The sequence below is a fragment of the Anarhichas minor genome, unplaced genomic scaffold (assembly GCF_050575085.1).
Source record: "Anarhichas minor isolate MPS153535 unplaced genomic scaffold, ASM5057508v1 ptg000010l, whole genome shotgun sequence".
Lineage (NCBI taxonomy): Eukaryota > Metazoa > Chordata > Actinopteri > Perciformes > Anarhichadidae > Anarhichas > Anarhichas minor.
In genome coordinates, this window is record NW_027466456.1 from 4,559,474 (window position 1) to 4,578,545 (window position 19,072).

General features: G+C 45.5%; 1 protein-coding gene across 2 annotated transcripts in view; it reads right to left on the minus strand.

The window, feature by feature from the left end:
• Positions 1–19,072, minus strand: part of ssbp4 (single stranded DNA binding protein 4) — an 87,266-nt gene that overhangs the window by 21,891 nt on the left and 46,303 nt on the right. For both annotated transcript variants that reach the window (XM_076087702.1, XM_076087703.1), the window contains exon 5: positions 3,174–3,263. In XM_076087702.1, coding sequence (XP_075943817.1) covers positions 3,174–3,263 — 90 coding nt within the window. The remainder of the gene's footprint in view (positions 1–3,173; positions 3,264–19,072) is intronic.

Consider the following 19,072-nt stretch of genomic DNA (forward strand, 5'->3'; position numbering starts at 1 on the left):
CTTTGGAGCAGCAGATGGGAGATGAATCCATCAACTGTCCACTATTGTCGTCAGCTGTCATTTCTGTGATCACACATCTCTGAACGCCAATAAAAAACATTTTTTGAAAGACTTTCCTGACGTCTCAGTGTCCTCTCTTCTATTTCTCCTCCTCCCTGTCATTAACTCTCTCTCTTTCCTCGCAGCCCCCCCCCCCCCCCCCCCCCCCTCCCTCCCTCTTCTCCCCCTTTGCTTGTCCTCCCCAGAGGGCCATGATGCAGCAGCGATGGACTTTGGCTGAGAGGAGAGGAGGATTATATACCGAATGTATAGAGATCCTCACACCAAACACAGCCTTTCTCTCCCACTTCTTCCCTTTTCTCCTCCTTCCTCTGTCTTTTTAACCTAAAGCATGTCTCTCTTCATCTACCTTTCCTTTGTCTCTGCAGGACTCGATGCCCGGCTCGTCCTGTGAGCTACAGATTAGGGGAGCACACCCTCCTGCTGCACCCTCTGCCTCCATTTTTCTCCACTGTCCCTCCTTTGCCCCTCATCCCTCTCTCACAGGACTGTAGCCAATAACAGTGCTGGGGTCACCCATGTTAATTACACAGCTAGTGCAACTGGGAAAAATGTAATGCAACACACACACACACACATACACACAGAGCGCACGTGAACAGTTCCTACAGAACGGAGTTGGTGAGTAAGCATGTGTCACTGAAGCAGTGCGTGTGTGTGAGAGAGAGAGAGAGAGAGAGAAAATAATAGTTTCAAAGTCAAGGGAAATGGAGAGAGCAAGGAAATGTCATGGAGAATGATGCCAGGCGTACGGAGGAGAGAGGAGAGGGAGAAGGTGGAAGCAGACCCGGAGATGAGAAATGACTAAAGCACGGAGAAAATTCCATTTTAGCAGATACAACCCATTCACAATCCCACATCAGAAACATAATAACCATTGTCGAGTCTTTTACAAAGGTGGAAAATTCTCCCTGTCAAATGACTGACCTTACCTCCAGTGTAACTGAGAGCAGTGAGATGAGCATGTGAGTAAAATCTCAACAATACGTGGGAGGGAACGATAAAAAAGAAAAAAGGAAAAAGAAATCTGCTTCCCCTTCATCTGAATGAATAAATGAACTGCAGAAAACTCGCTAGCCTGCATTTTCAGCGGAGACCGCAACCATTAGTTCACCGGGGAGTGAATGTCAGCTACCTGAGCAGCGTGTGTGGTGTCAGCTCTAGCTGAAGTTGAAAGATGCCATATGAACACGCATTGAGATATGCTGCAGTTCTGGCAACACCGTCCGTTCGATTTAGGGAAGTCTGATGTGAAGTTTGTGAAGGTGCAGAGAACCTTTTGTCGATGTTTTTTTGTGTGTGTGTGTGTGTGTGTGTGTGTGTGTGTGTGTGTGTGTGTGTGTGTGTGTGTTATGCTTTTGTGTGTATGTGTGTGTGTGTTATGCAGGCTCTCCGTTTTGGTTTTCTTTACATTTGCTTGCTTTGCTGCTCAGATTAGCTGAGCTAAGCAAAGAGAAGAGAAGAGAGTGAATATTGCGGTGTTGGAAAGAAACCATCAATCCCGCCTTTCTTCTGTCTGTCTTCCCTCTGACCATCCTGTCTGTCTTCCCTCTGACCATCCTGTCTGTCTGTCTGTCTGTCCGCCTGTCCGCCATGCACACAGGGTCTATTTATGGAAAGCAATGTCACTCATGCAACACCATCGGATAGCTTTCTCCCTGGCCTGCTCACTGCTCATACATCATTAACATTCTCTACGACCCCTTCACGCACGCACGCACACACACACACACACACACACACACACACACACACAGGCGGCACAGCACACGACATGCTGCCAATCAACCAGCACAAGACAACGCAGGCTTATGGCTATACAGTTCCACACTGGATATATTTACACACCAGCCATACTAAACGTCCAATAGGAGCACATTTGTAAAACATGCTTAATCATTAATAACATATTAGAGCTGCAGCCAAACAAACTAAACATGGTAAATAATATGCGATAAATAAGTGATAAATATTCTAAAAGAGTTTTAAAAAGAGACATATCTTGCTCATTTTCAAGTTCGTACTTGTATTTTTGGTTTCTGCTCGATTACCTCTACATGTCTGAGTATACCTGTTTTCACCATCTGCCTTCAATGCTCTATTTTAGCGCCTGTCTCTTTAAGCCCCCCAACACAAAATAACACCTCTGATTGGTCATAGTTTTCCGGTCTTCCACATCTGCGCCATCGACATATTCACAGCGTTACTGCAGGCGGGGACTCACTGACTACACAGAGTTTAGCGGCACTTCTAGGTGACTAGGTGAGTCCAGGCAGTTCGTTCAATATCAAGGGCGTAAATACAGACAGCGCAGGCAGTGCAGTAGCATTGGGGCCCATAGGGGTTGGGGGGGCCCGTGGACAGAGAGGGCCCTACAGCAATGTGATGGGCAGAAACAGTCCCTTTGGAGCGGTTCAGAACACTTTCTACAACATGGGACCTTTAAGTGAAACAATGTACACCCTTGCCAATTAGGGGAATATCTTTGCGGGTGCAGATATTTTAGATTATGAAAGTGTTACGAGCTTAATGTGTTCTAAATAGGGCTTGCGTGTGTGCATGTTCGTGTGTGAGAGAGAAAGGAGAGAGTGATGGAGAGAGAGACGGAGAGAGAAACAGCGTGAGAGAGAGAGAGAGAGAGAGAGAGAGAGAGAGAGTGTGACCTCGTCAGCCTCCGAGAACAGTGGTGACACGAGGAATAGTGACACAAGTAACACAAACCAGTGATAATAGCCTCGTCTCTTTAACCCAAAATAAATAATAAATAAATCTACAAGCACTAATACATTCACCAAAGCAACATTTCATATTTGGGCAGATACAACGTACCAAAAAAATGCTCTTTAGGAGTCAGCTTCAGACAGAGCCCCAGGAGTTAACAACCCGAGCATGGACATATGGGACGGAGGCAGAGAGACAGAGAAGGGAACACATCTGGACAGGGATTAAGACAGCTAAAGAGGCTAAAAAAGGAGGAGGAGACAGAAGGATTGGCTTAGCGATGGCTACGGGAGGGGCTGCTGGGAGGGGGCCGGTCGTGTGATGTTGTTGTGTGATGGGTGAAGGTGGGGGTGGGTGAGGGATGAAGTCAGTTAGAAAGTTCTGTTCCTTACTTGAAAGAAGCCCGGGGGCATGGGTCCTCCTGGCATGCCATCATTGGGTGGCATGTTGCCCATCACTGGACTGGGAGCAGCGGCCGCACTCTGAAAGACAAAAAAACACAAGAGACCGCAGTTTACTCCCAGTGTTCATGTTTGATGGAGCAGTAAACAGCAATCAGGTGTTCAAATAATCCCACGTTCACCGAAAATAATGGAAAGAGAGATATGGCGCGCAGAAATGAAAATAAACGCTGATTACACTCACTGAATGTCGGGACACAAATGGAGCAATTACCGATTAACTGATGAAGATATGATTATTTAGTCACAGTGATAAATGAAACTATCTTGTCAAGATGCAGATAGTTTAGGGGGCACATTAAGGCTTCAGCGTGCTTCCAGTGGAGTACGAATATACTGTCTGTACGATGCGCTGCAACAGACAGCCAGACCAATAGATCCATTTCAGCTGAACTTGAAGACGTGAGAGCGAGGTAGAGTTATGTTTGTTTCTTTCTCCAACACAAAGGAGACAAACTATTTTCAGGTCTGCTCTTATTTGCTCGATTTCTTCTTTTTCCACGAGTCAATGTTCCAAATGGATCTGTTGGCCAACAAAAACTAAGCAAAAAAATGTGCAAATTGTACACAAACTCAGACTGAACAATAAAACTCCTGAATGTCAAAAAACAAAATCAACTTTTACTGCAACTGCTTCAAAATAAAAGCCTTCCAGCGGCATCTCCATATAGGACAGGAGCTCAAAATCTTCAATAAACATCCCTGAGTAATTTGAGGAAGAAAGATGTTTTTTTTAATTCATAAAAATATGCCAAACATATTTTCTTCATATAGCTTTAGTTCAGGCAGAATCTGATTAAAGAGTAAATTACAAGAATAAAACTCGGATCAAGCTGACCTCGCCAGCGCTCAAAAAGACACATTTCATTGGGTACAAAGTATTGAGGGTCATCACCCAGTTCACTCCCGTACTTTGGTGGATTTTGTTAAATTCCTGTCAGTGTTTTGGTCCCACTTCATATTGATGAACAACGAGATGACCATTTTTTAGTACCATAATCTTGATTTACAGAGCAGCCTTTAGTCCTGCATGCAATCCCAATTTTGAATATGGCCTCCAAATACATTTCCGGCAATATTTCCTTCATCTTTTCTCTCAATTATAATGATTTTCAACATCGGGGAGAAGACAGATGTGACGCTCGCTGCTCTGGTTTCCTTCTGAGGCAGCGAGGCAGCGAGGCAGCGAGGCTGACAGGCGGTGTTTGGTCATGACTGCTTTGTCAGAGCTCGACATTCACACATGGCCGGCGCCAAAGAAAGGAAAAAAAAAAAGTTACCCAAAGAATACATATTCAATCCGAATGTGGAGCCAATTCGCGTGTAACAGGAGGATCCAACACTGTGGAGGAATATTAAGCTACAAACAGCCCTTCTTCCACAAAGGAAATACAACAGTATTGGTTGTATGTTCAAACACTTAACATTCCTCATATTTACATTTCCCTGACAAGTGTCTTATAGTAAGAATAATGATCGTGCGAGACGCAAACGTAGAAGTAGCTTGACGATGTTGCACTTCTCAAAAAAAGGTCAAAACGTTAGACTTTGACACCACGGACTGCGGTTTAGTATCCTGCTTCTTTCGACAGGCAGAAACCACGACCACAGTCTTTCCCAAACCTTATCCCAGTAGTGTTAGTTACCTAAACGTAACCATATGTTAACCATGGAGGGAGGCGGCAGATCAGAAAACTGCTCATGTGGATCTTACGTCCAGATGGAGGACTTGATGTAGAGTGTCAAAGGAACCACAGAAGCTTTTATAGTAATAACGTTGCTTTTTAAAATTTAAAATCACAAAATCTGTTAGCTAACCGAACAATCAGACTCTCCACAAAACGTACAAACACACACACACATACACGGCGCTCTCCTTCCGCCCCTCCCCCCCACTGTAACGAGAGCTTCACTCACATCCAGAGCAAACAATCCCTCCATCCCTCGGCTGACCTGCACGGCCCAGACACTAACTAACAGGCCCCGGGGCCATGAAGCCGGACACACACACACATTGGTAAGAGGGTGCGGATCTGTGGGACTCGAACAAATCATAAGAGACTTACAGAGTGTGGATGTGGACATATCCACAGGAGTCAGACACCAGCAGAGAGACACAGAGAGAGACAGACAGACCTGGCAAACAACAGAGATGGAGAGAGAGAGAGCGAGATCTCTCAAAGGGTGAGGAGAGGTCGGACAGTGAAGAACAGTCTGCTAAAGATGCTTCTATAGTCCTCTGAGGTCTGTCTGTGTGTGTGTGAACCGTACCACTTCCTCCAAGCCTCAACAGCAGACAAGCATGCAAGTCAAGAGTATCTACCAAATCGGAAAGCAACAATGCCCCCAGCAACACAAAGTTATTCATGATAATTCAACAGTTCAGATATGAAGTTCTCACTCCCAACTTGTCAAATACAGACGCTTCCCCTTGGTGTCTGGTACCGACGCACTGAGGCACCCTTTAGCGTCTGTATGAGAGGCTCCAGGCTTAAGACCAAATCCAATGTAAACCCATCAGAGTCATTGTTAGATGGTCAGAACAACTGACGAAGTATAAAGAGCGAGAAAATGTGTGTAGGATGGGAGGGAGGGGAGGTTGGATGGGTCAAACAAACAAAACATTCATGAAGGAGAACGCTGTTTTTGTCCCGCGTGAAAGGCAATCAACGTTGAGTTATTTTACCTCAGTTTTCTTATGTAACTTACATACTTATCTAAGTACTTACTTTACGCAACAAACATGCTTATTTTAACCCCAACCATGATCTTTTCCTTAATCTAACCAAATTGTTTTGTTGAGTAAGTGAACCTAAAAACGAAGTAAACCTACGTTGGAAATGTATTGTAAAAGGGACTGTATGCATGTAACGAGCAGAAACTGACACTGAAACTGTCGCTTGAGGGGTACCGAGAGCGTCATAGTCTGAAGCCTTGGGCCACTGAGCGGTATTACAACGGCAGGTTATCAAACTAGTAAAATGAACAATTGAGTTGAGTTAACCTTAACATAACCCTACTGACGTGGTGAATGTATAGTTTTCTGAAATATCTGTCAAATTAGGGCAAAAATGCTAAATAAACATCTTAAAAAGAGTCTTCCAAGACGTTTTGACACTTTGTTCCTGATAACTGAGACCCAACCCAGGACCAGAGTCAGGCTCCTACCAAATTATATTCAGTCTAATGGGGTCAGATCCCGTTGTATTGTTGCTATGTGGATCTGAGCCAACCCATTATCAGCTCTGATCACAATCATAATCACTGCAAGATACAAAGGTGTTTTTTTTTTGAGTCAAGAAGAACAGTGTGAGCGGCGAGCTTCAGGAGGAAGAATGAAATGTTTTTGTCTCCTTCTTCAATGGCTGCTGATTGTAAGGTGGTGTCCTCTTTTTATTTGGGTTTTGGATCAAGACTAATTATCCTGGCGTGTCTTTGGATGGGGTCTGACTGTCCTCTGCTCCCTCGCAAACGGGCAGAAAATATATTTACGCGAGTCACGGGTACGGGTGGGTTTTCCACTGGTCTGCCTCGGCTAGATCACGTCCAAATTTACACAACAAAATAAATAAGTGTGTGAAATGAGTTGAATGGAAGGAGCAACTTTGCAGGATCACCTAAAAGAAACACAGAGGGATCTCAGACTCTTCTGACCTCAGCTGAGCCCTATAAAGCGTGTCATTGTGAGCTGTTGTCGAACAATGGGACAGCAAAAACAATAGGCTAAATGCTGTATATTACACACATGCAAACGCACGGTTAACCAGGTACGGCGTATCGGAGAGCATTTTATCTGCTCAGGGATCAGCAGAGAAAGAGAAAAGAAAGATGGAAACGAGAAAAGGAAGAGAGAAGGCCAGAGATGGCTGGATGAACAGCAGAGCATCTCTCAGGGAGGAGAAAGAGTGAATGGAAGTGGTGCTGGCATGTAAGTATGTGTGGCGAGTGTGTGTGCACGCGCGTGTGTCCGTGTGCGCGCGCGCGCGTGCGTGTGTGTGTGTGTGTCTCAACCAGCCAGCGAGGCTCCACAGTACTCAGGTGAAGCGGCAGCAAAAGGCCCCCTTCTCCTAGTTGCCATGACAACCCCGACCTCAGCTCCTGCTCTCCAGTGCCCATTAAAACCCTCAGGCCGTCAATCATCAGCATGGCCAGGGAGCAGAGGGAGAGAGGGAGGGAGAGAGGGAGAGAGAGAGGGAGAGCAAGAGAGAGAGAGGGAGGTAGAGGAGAAAAGAAAGAGAGAGAAAAAGAAAGAGAGATGGAGTTTAAAGCAGCCTGTGGCTTTTGATAGCAGCCCTGTGTCTCCCTCTTCTTCTCTCTCTCTCTCTCTCTCGCACCTCCATAAAAACCATCCACTAAAATCCGAGCTGCCTCTTCACGACATTATCTTCATTCATTTCAAATCAATTTTCATACAAGCTATCTTCATTCAGCATCCCATTTTAACTAATGATCCTTCCTTGTTCGCCATATAACATCTTCAGTCTTAATTCTGCAGCCATCCATACCCCCCTCCTTCATATCGGAAAAAGAGTTTCGACACCAATGTTTTCAAAATCTAAAGCTCTCTGTCCATTTTCTTCCAGGGTGTTTGCAACCCTATATGTAAGATACTTGCACGTATGTATGTATGTATGTATGTATGTATGTATGTATAGGCTGACTTAGCAAAATGACAAAATGAACCACGCGATGACTTCAACTGAACGTGTCTTCCTATGTGGGTAGGAGGAGAGCTAGTTAGCTGTTAGCAGCCAGTGGGAGTCCTGCGGTGTGTTTGGTTAACAGCGCTAACAGCTAATGGAACTAAGCACCCAGCAGGAACGTCAGTTAAACTGTTCAGAGGGAGCGTAAAACAGTCAACACGAAGCGTTACACAGTGAACCGCAGTTTAGCTGCACGGAGCCTGTGCAGACAGCTGCATCGAGACGCAGAACGTGAAGGTGTTTTATAATCAAGGCCATTTTATGTTAACATCAGCCACACCTACGGTTAGGACAAAGAATAGTTCATTACATGACACACGCATGGATTTGCGCCCATGCAGTCTGTACCTGATAAACAGCTAGTTTGGGCTCTAAACATTGTATTTCATGGGATAAATATAAAAAGGAAATAACAACGGCAGCATTTAACAGTGTTGAGAGTCTTGTGTATCTAGTTTACAATTTTTAGACTGAACCTGAACAAAATAGAGACAACACTGTTTGTTTCGTGTTAAATACGAGCTAAGACTCAACACATATTCAAACTGTAGCAGTGGCGTACGGAAGGTACGGCAGTTTCTAGTTACTAGTTATGAAGTTTGTAAAAAATAAAAGCCAAAGGGAATCTAATTTTGGGAGCTTTGCCACCTTGTCCACCTGTTCTTTTCTCTCCGGCCTTTTCTTCCTGCCGCTTTTATGTTTGAAAGGCTTGACTGCTCACTCTGCAGATGTGATCTTGGCAGATTTTGCAGCCTAAACTGGCCACCGTATATCGTAACATGTCGTCACATGATGGAACAGACTTGACATTGGACAACACCCACATACCCAAGAATCATCAGTGCACACCTTTGTACACCTTTGACAAAAACACCAAGGACAATAAGAAATATATTTCATTGAATAGTTTGTTATAGACTGCTTCTGACTAATTGTAAAACTATGACAGAGGTGGGTTAGCTTTTCACAAAGCAGGCCCTCCATAAATGTTGGCCCTGCTTTGTCTAGAGGCCACCCCAACCCACGGGCCCCAGTGCAACTGCACTGCATTGTCTGTCTATATTTACACCCCTGAACTGTTGGCAGAGACATTTGAAAAGCATCTAAGAGTTTTTTTCTTTCTGAGTAAATGACAAAAATAGTAGAAACATTCCTTCTGTAGTTATCATCGTGCATGTATTTGATGATTTCCTCTAACAGAAGGGGTCTCCTCTCCTTTTGCTCCTGGTTGTGATCCTCTTTAGCTCTCTGGCGGAGGCTAGCTGGCTAGCTGGCTAGCTGGATGGCCCACAGACAGTGAGTGAGCGGTTCTATCTGTCCGGTGATCAGACCTCTGCTTCCAGGGGGTAATGGATCTGCTGTTATCTGGGTCCAGACAAGCAGGCCAACACACTGCTACCTGCTGGCCACAACAACACTGATACCGACCTGTTAGTCCGAGTGAGTGTGTGTCGGTGAATATGTGTGTGTGCGCACAAGCCTGCGTTTCTTTCAGAAGTGTCTCAGTCTGACCTGCCTGGACTGCGACCCCCGCACACACTCGATATATCTCAAACACACAGAGAAACGCTGCAACGTGTGAACAAACGTATACAAATGCCCATACTGCCACCCTAAGACACACACACACACACACACTGTCCAGTCCACTCTTTTACCAGCTTACATTATTCACACAGGGGCTCTTTGTGTCTCTCTCATTCCTTCTGTTTATACCTGCTACATTCTCTCTTTTTCACTCTCATTCTCTGTCTGCTCCACAGCTCCACAAAAAAAGTGAATGCTACTGAAAAAAAACAGGTTCAAGCTGTTCATATAATGAAAGATAAAGAGGCTGCATTTAAATACCGCCGCCTGTGCAGGCATAAACAGGGGTGTGCACATTCGGATGCGCTTATGCGTGAATGAACACTCCATTGCACGTTCATACATGTAGTTTATGTGACTTGCAGACTGATTTGCAGAAAAAACGGCCGGTTTCATCTGGTGCATCTCCTTAACCAAACCCGGAGATCCTTCTCCACACCGCTCCCAACTGTCATCGCCGTCACCCTCTTCTCCAAACTACCCCATTTGTCCTTCTGTCACAACCCTCCTTCTGCCCCTCAACTTCAAGAGCTCCAATAACTCTGTCACCGAAGTCAACTCTATAAAGATTAGCGAAGAGGCAGGAGTGTGTAAGCAGGGCTGCCGCCGGACGGTCGGGTCTAATCGATGGAAGACGGAGATCTGCCGGGCTGCTCTGCCAGGAATCCGACTCCTAACCCTGCCACCTGGAAACGCCGTCCACGGCAGGAGCCATGTGTACACACACACACACACACACACACACAACAGGTATGCAGCAAAATGTGCTCACACACACACACACACACACACACACAGCGACTATGCATGGGATCACGCTGTATATATTACACACACACGCACATGCACACACACACGCACGCACACACACACATCATGCCATTGGCTTCCCATAGCTGCGGCAGCTGTTATGTCAATCAGGTGAATTAATTACCGGTAAACAAATCTGCCTGGGATCCCCCAACAGAACACACACAAACATAAACAAACATACACACACGCACATAACCCTCCTCCTCGCACCGCCTCTGTCTCCCAAGCATCTCGTCCCAGCATCAGGGCCCCAGGAGCCTGGAGCTGCCTCCCAGCTACCCAGGCACCGCTTGGAGCTGGAGGCCCAGAGGGAAGGCGCCGTGGCTGGGGGACGTCGCCCGGCTCTCCCCCCGCTGCCCTGGAGCACCTGCCTTAACTCCCGCTGCTGCCTCTCAGGCTAACCAATCAACCTATGGCAATTCACACACACACTACCTGACAGGAAAGACAACACACACTCTGGAGTGTAGATGGCATAAACACACACATTTGTGCACACAGACACCTGAAAAATGGATCTGAGATGAAAAAAGAAATGCAGACAGACAATTCTGCCTCCTGTAAACATGATATTGATGTGGTGACTCACTGTGGGCTGGATGGCAGCTGACAGAATGAAGGGAGGGATCCATTCCACACGACACACAAAACAACCCGAAATAAATAAATAACACACTGAGAAATAGAGAAATAGAATAGAATTAAGAATAGTTTTAGAACGGTTTATTAAACTTATATTTTCATAGTTTTGCTCATCATTTCTATTGGAAATCACAACATTTCCCGAACAGAGTTCATTGCTGAGATCTGGGAATCTGATGGAGTAAGAAAGATGAGCAGTACCTACAGTACTTTCAACAGATCAGAGACAACCTCTCTGATCATCTGACCAATCATTTCAGCCTCACTTCCATAGTTCCAGAGCTCACTGGTAGGACTGGGTAATATGGAGAAAATATCACAATATTTTTGACCAAATACCTCAATATTGATATTGCAAGAATAATGGTGCTTTTAAAACTGAGAGGCATTACCAAGGAGGGTTTAACTAAATCTTACTTGGAGCTAAACTATAAGCTAAACGAAAGTGACTCAAACATGCACAAACTGAGTGAAACACTTATTGATGTAAAGTAATTTAGTAGCTGGCCTCCTGACACACACAGACACACACAGACACACACACACACACACACACACCTTGAAGCCTTTATTGGCGGTGTCGGTAGTTAATGACCAAAGGTTGGCGATGGCCTGCTGCTCGCTCTGGTGACCCTTTCTAACACAGGTCCCCCCTGCTGGCACTGCTCTTTAATTACACACACACACACGTATACACACACACACAAGTGCACGTATACACACTGATATGCAGCCCCCGCCTCCTCTGCCCGTGGCCTTTCACTCCCTCATTAGGCAGTTGGTGTTGGGTGGAAAGCCACCAGAGAACCAGAGGACAGGGTGTCACACTGACGCTCGTCCACACAAACACACACACACACACACACACACTTTGAATGAAAGAGGCTTCCACATGCACTCAAAGCTACATGCCTAATTGAAGATTATTAATGCTGCTAATTAGGGAATAATAGAATGCTTGGAGACAAAACCTAATGTGAACACTGGCAGAAGAATGAAAGGTGTTTAAGCGTTTGTAAGAGACAGGAGAGAGGGAGTTAGGTAAAAGGATTTTATCATGCTCTATATCACTCCTGTCCTTTTGAAATAACTGGCTGGTGTCACGCTACCACAACTCTTATTCACGAGGAAGTGTGCATCCGGCGGGGCGCCAGTCACCGCTCAGCTCCGCAGGTCACAGAGGGCTGCAGATCAGGATGGAGCAGGTAGATCATCCCCTGAAAGGCCACTTCACAGGTGACGGCAGGCATGCTTAAACACTTTTGACACTGTTACAAAGCTGTACAGCATGATGCGTGTTGCAATTTCTGGGTCCATTTCATTGTTTTCTTCTTCTGGGACAAATGTCAATAAATATTCCCTGGTGTAAAACATCTGCAGTCGGTTCTCGTGTCAGTACCTCAAAATCAAAGAACCAACGTTCAACAATCACACCAATCCATTTAAAAAAGAGGCACAGATAAACATCTGATCAGCCTCCGTAGAGCAGAATGCAACCAGCCAAAAGACATATCGCATGTTGCCAACCAGGCGAGATGCTCACTATTTTCAGCCACAAAACCTCAACCTCCCTCATCGCTTTCATCGTCACTTTTTACTCTTTCCACCTACATGTGGTGAAAAAAAAACAACCCACAACAGGTTCACAGCCGCTGCCTTGAGCTTCATAGAATAGAATTCTAGGAAAAAACTTAAAGGTATGTAAACTATAAAAAAATTCATCACCAAAACTCCAGGAATCTAGTGAAGATCTCAGAGTGATGATAAAGATCCTACAGTGGTGAAGCATCAACACGTACTCTACGTGAGCACACACATGCGCACACTCTGAAGTGCATTGGCACATTGCTGCACTACACACGATGACATTTAGCGAGCAATACCAAGTGGCATTTACATATCTGCAAACATATATTTGCTGTGGGTTCAGACATCTACATTCATGTTCCTACATCCTACAAACAGTTTTCACTCGATTGCAAAGACAACTGATGAGTTATGGATGTTATACATTGTGTTTGCTAGGGTCCCGTCTCAACAACTTTACATATAAACGAATATTTCTTGAAAGATTGTGGGTATGTTGGGTGTTATGTATGGAAGAAAGGACCCCTCACCCATCGTTGCTTATTGAGCGGTTGAATGCCCACTATGGTATCATGTCCGTTCATTTCTGCTGCAGTTTTAACCTACAGACTCACTTTCACACTTGCCACTGTTGGAACAGTTGCAGCTCAAACTTTGCCAAGATTTAATAATATAATATAACACTTTATCAGCCAGACCTCCTACGGGACTATTAAAAATGAAAAGAGTCTCTGGCAACCTTGTTAGCAATATCTACCTCCTCCTTATTCTTTGGCATTCTTTCATATTCTCCCGCTCACTCCTTTTTCTTTTTTGCTCTCTCGCTCTCTTTTTTTCTCATGTTGTGCTCACACAACTGGATTTATATTTCTGCAGAAGCTGAGAAGGTGCGAGATGAAAAGGAGAGGGAAGTGGAGGTACCGTATACGATGCGCAGCCAGCCGGGGAGCTACAGTCGGGCTGTAGACATTCCATAGTGCCTAAAGCAACATGGCGGACCTCAAAGCTGATGCCAGACGTCTTTAGAAACATTTAAATAATTACCAAATATTACACTGAATAATGTTGTAATAGCGAAAATGAGCTCAGTAAACACTGTGTGCACAGAATTAGAGAAATATTGAGGGGAAAAAATGTCCAGTTGCAGCCTCACTTTATTCTGCTCTACTATAATAATTCATGCACATTCGACATTCATACCAAAATTCTAACCCGTGTGTGTCCGACACTTATGTTTAGCAACCAACAGAAACAGACAAGACATTTAAAACCATCTCATGCCAGTCTGAAGCACTCACCCCATTTCTATTTTAGAGTATACGTCTGTCTGTCTGTCTGTGTCTGTGTCTGTGTGTGTGTCCGACGAGGCAGGAAGAGGCATTCCCATAGGAGCAGTCCTCCTGAGCGCCAGACATTGGGGGGTTGGGTGTAAGACACACACACACACACACACACACACACACATACAGACACGCTACAAATTTCCATTTTGTATCCCAGAGGCACCGCCATGTGGACCACCTCCACCTCGCAACCGACAAGATCAGATTCAAATGTTTTGATGAATATAGAAAATGAAGCTTTTACACTCGCAGTCATTGGGATTCTTATGTGTCTCATTGTGCGTCATCTCTGCCGTCATACTGATGCTAACATTGTAAGAATTACTCACACATAAAGTCCAAATAAGCAGTCAGCTAACCCAACGACCTTTAGTTAGAGACGCATGCGCAAACGTTTTGTCTGATGTACACCTTTTTTTTCGTTTTTTAAATGTCTCTGGGGACTTTGGGCCAAAATACTCATTGCTTTACACCAAACATTTCCATTCACTTAACGATAAATCCATCGGGGCGAGCATCTCCAGACTTACAGGCTTGTAACCTCAGACAAATAGACATGTAGAATATTGTCTTTCCAACAGGAGTAAAGCCAAGTTGTTAGTAGCCTGATCGTCTGTCATGGACCAGGTCTTGGGATTAGTCAGGTTCCTGACTTTAAACCCAGTGGCCTTGAGGACCCAGGAGCCAAACACTACCTTACCCTGTCTCGTGCCAGACATGGAGGAGGAGGAGAACGAGGAGGAGGTGAGGGGAGACAGCAAACCGCATTCCCAAGACAATGGACGGTCTGTGGGACTTGCCGAAACTCTGAGGGCCCTGGGGCACCTCGAGGAAAGGGGGAAAAATTGTGGGTGAAAGGCGGAGAGAAAGAAAGAAAGATGTTGAGTAAGAGAAGAGGAAAGAAAAAGAAAGTAACAAAAAGAGAGTGGCCAAATAAGGAGGAGGTGTAAGAGAAAGGGAGTGCTGGCACTGTTGTGGGGAACTGATAAGGAGAAAATGGGATAAGGGGGGTTTACTGCTTACAGTTACACGGGGGGAGAAAGAGCAAGAAAAGAGAGCAGACTGTTGTTGCTGTTACTTTAGTTCACCTTTGAGCACTTTCAGTTCAGTCAGCACTCGTGTTTCAGTGTGAGCTTATGAGTCACGTCATACAAACCATAAATACAGGCAGCTGTGTGGGAAAACATTTACGTCAGCCTCCTGGTCCAGGGTTTCCCCCAGGAAATAGTTTAAGAGAGGTGGTAAACCACCCAGGCCTTACGCGCCTCGTCTCTTAATCAAATTTCTGAGCAACAATTTACTGCACCACTGCTCTTTTTTCTACCTGAAGGTTCATGTTTTGTTTCATAAAAGTGTATTAATCTGGTGTCATTGACAGTAGCCTGTCTCTTGCCTGTGCTTTCTCAGGTGAGGTGGCCTGCCTCCACTGCAAACTCTTGTGGGAAACCCTGTTAAATTAGGAGATTTGACTTGGCAAAACAAAAGTCCAAAACACCAAACCAATCCAGAGGTAAATTAATTGGAAATTATATCCAATACCCTCACAAATTCAGTTGAGTTAACTTGTACATGAACCAATGTAAGTACTGTAAGTAATGTGTCAAAAATAGCTAATTAAGGCTATTTTCCCTTTCATCCGGTGTGATTATGGTGCTAGAAAACTGCAGACTGTCTTGGAATAATGTCTACCGTGTGTCGAAATCTGATTTGAAAATGTATTTTTGGTTCAAAAACGTTGAGATTCAACGTAATCGTGGTTTGCAGAAATGTACTATGCCAAAATGTTATACTAGTGAATAGTTTAAAATGAAGGAACGTAAACATGCACCACGGCAGTCTACTATTTAGTAAGCCGGCGCAAAATGACATAATAGGTAACGTGGATGTAACTCCAATTCTATGTAAATGAGTGCATAACTGTGTTTGCATTAGTAAATAATCACCTTAAAGAACGGAACGGACAAACCCGACACTGGTTCTAGCGAGAGCCTTTTGGGTTTTTACATTACCAGAAGGCCATCGTAGTTGCAAATTGCGGTAATTGCAAACTGTGCAAAACTGTGGTACCGCCAGCTGCGGTTTGACTCCCGTTGCTCCTTCAGTAGTATTATTATGGTAAGGATGGCCTCTGAGCGAGGCGAACGGCGTTACCAGGGTTTTGCACGCGGTGGCTCACATTACGGCAGTCTTGGAAAAGGAGAAAGTGAGCGGAGGAGTATTCAGTCGGTTAGAATCTGCAACCCCAGCGCTAGATGCCACCAAATCCTACAGACTGTAGCTTTAACCCCTTTGCTTCAAGCGGCTTTAGCTGCACCTGAACCCAACTCAATATTTCGGAAACCACTATTTGTAGGAGACTTTGACATTTGAACACTGCCAAGTTGTAAGAAATGGGACTTTGCCATTCTACTAATTTTGCTGACATTTCTCGATTGCAGCATTGGGTAGTAGATGATACCATGCCGCTGTGATGGATGGATGGTAGAACAGGAGGGTGACAGAAGGAGGGTGAGCCATCCATGAGACGGCAACCTTACAACCATACCTGCCTGCCTACTCCTACCCTGCCATCCCACCTCCACTAGCTCTCCGCCTTGTCCGTCCCTGGAAGACACACTGGGAGATAAACGGCCTTGGAGGGACCTGCTGACCTGTGGACCACCAGCCGACAGGCTCCCAGAGTTCAGCAGGGCCCGACTTACAATGAGATCTGACGTTAATGTGCTCTATTTGCATTCTTGCTTCCAGGAACTACTTTGGTTGCCAGGCAGCGTGGCTCACAGCTTGCCGTAGCTTGTTGTCGGAGACAGCGGCGTCGGGGAGGTGCTCTTTCAGGGATGATTTAGACTTCCATTTCAGTGACACCCGCCTTTCGTCTTCCGCACGAGACAAGACAGAGAACGCAGAGCAGAGCTAGTTCCCGTTCAGCTATTTCAGAGGTCAAAGAGCCAACACTTCCTGGGTCGGCTGTCATTAGGAGGGAGGTTGACAAATATTTGTTTTTGAGGAGTCAAGATAGGAGAAGAGGGGGCAAAGATTTCCACAGAGCACCTCCCTATCTCTTAACACAAGCACGCATGTAGGCAGGCGAACTCTCACCAGCATCGCCATCAATAAATAAATAGAGGCTGACAGAAATATCCCCAGCATAGCACAGCACTGGCACGCATAGAGAGAGAGAACCAGAGAGGGGACGACACACACACACACACAGACTGAGACATGATGATAAAGGCTGGGAGAGATAGCAAGAGAGAGAAGCGAGCAAGAAGGAGGTAAACAGAGCGCATAAAAGAGAAGCACAGAGAAACCGGGAGAAGAAGACAAAGAAAACGGAGAGATTTAAAGAAAGAGGATAGAGATGCCTCCGTTCGTTTTGTTTGGTCCGGGTCTCCATTCAGGAGAAAGGATTGATAGCCGAGGTAAAACATGTTTACTGTTCACTCCTGTTTGTAGGAAGAGGAGGGGGTTATTTTCTCTCCCACACTGAACGCCACACATCCCTCTGAGCCCCCGCCCCTCCCAAGACAGACTCCCTCCTTTCCCCACCTCCTCACCTCCACACCCCCAACAGACAGACAGAGCAGACCGCGCTTTGCAGCGCTGCAACACACACTTACACACACACACACACACACACACACACACACACACACACACACACACACTCCGGAAACACACGCTCACACGCAATCCCCCCCTCCTGCCTCCCTCCCTGAGCCTCTGCTCCGTCACTTCGTCTCAACTTCTGGTTCTGATTTAGAAACAACCTCCTCTCGTTCACCGCTCTCCCCTTCTTCTCTTCAATTCATCTCTGTCTCAGCATGTGTGTGTGTGTGTGTGAGAGAGAATAAAACTCCTGCAAATGGATACACCAACACGTGTGCAAGCACAGCCTGAGACGTTTATGCCCCCTGTGTGAGTTGTGGTTACTCTCTCTCTCTCACACACACACACACACGCACACACGCACACACACACGCACACACACACACGCACACACAGTAACACACGAACAAACAGCAGGCTTCATGCAAGATCATATTCATGGAGACACATGCTCCCCCTCTTCAATGATTAGTCTAAATATGCCAGTGATCACAGAACGGCAGGAAGACCAGGTTTACATGGAGACACACACACACACACACACACACACACACACACACACACACACACTCTCTCTCTCTCTCTCTCGCTCTCTCTCTCTGCTCCAAAACACACAAACTTTTCATTTGCTGTTCCCCCTCCGAGCAGTGCCGGCAGGCTGCCAAGCTACACATAAACATAGTGCATTGCATTTCACAGCCTTTCTGCAGGTACAGTAATGCAAACACTGGAAAATATTTAAGCCACATCAGCGGCCCGCTCGCTCTCAGTCGGAACCGAGTGAAACTCTGGTGTTTTCAACAGCAAATTGCGAGGAATAAAAAAACCTGTCCTTGTTGGTAGAAATTACAGCACAGAATCAGATTTTATTTCAATATTAATAAGTACGAATGGTTTTAAAATAGCCCTGCAGCCTTTATCTATATTCAGTATTTTGTATGATTGTTTTCTATATTTTGATTTGTTTGTTGAGCCGATACCAATGGGTGGAATACTGAACGGTGCCACCGGGCCCAGTTTCAAGGGGGGCCCCCCCCCCCCTGGCCTTCACCTACAAAATGTCACTCAAAGAGAGACGTACCAACCAGGACTTAAAAAGTCCACAAAGAGACACAAAACCACAACAAAAATAAGCTCCTTTAAGAGAGGTGGTGGGGCCTTCTGCATGTCTGTGCCCAGGGGTCATAATCCCCTCCATGTCGATGCCACTGAAAGATACATTTTACTCAGTCTCTGATTCCATCTTTCTCTCCCTCTTCATACAACTTTGTTCTTTGTGTCTTACTCCTTCTCTGACTGAGCAGCCACAGAGAATACAGTCTGAAATGAAGCATCACTAAACCAGCAAGTCATTTGTCAAGAACATGTATATCAGGAAGTCCATTCAGGGGCAGGGAGTGTTCAACCACACATCAGGTGACTTCACGGATTAACACGACTTCAATCGGAAAGGCATACTGGGTCAGTGACGTCAGCGGACATCTGCACACACTCAGCCCTCCGTGCTTTTAAGAGATGTGGGTAGAAGCAGTGACATTATTACAAA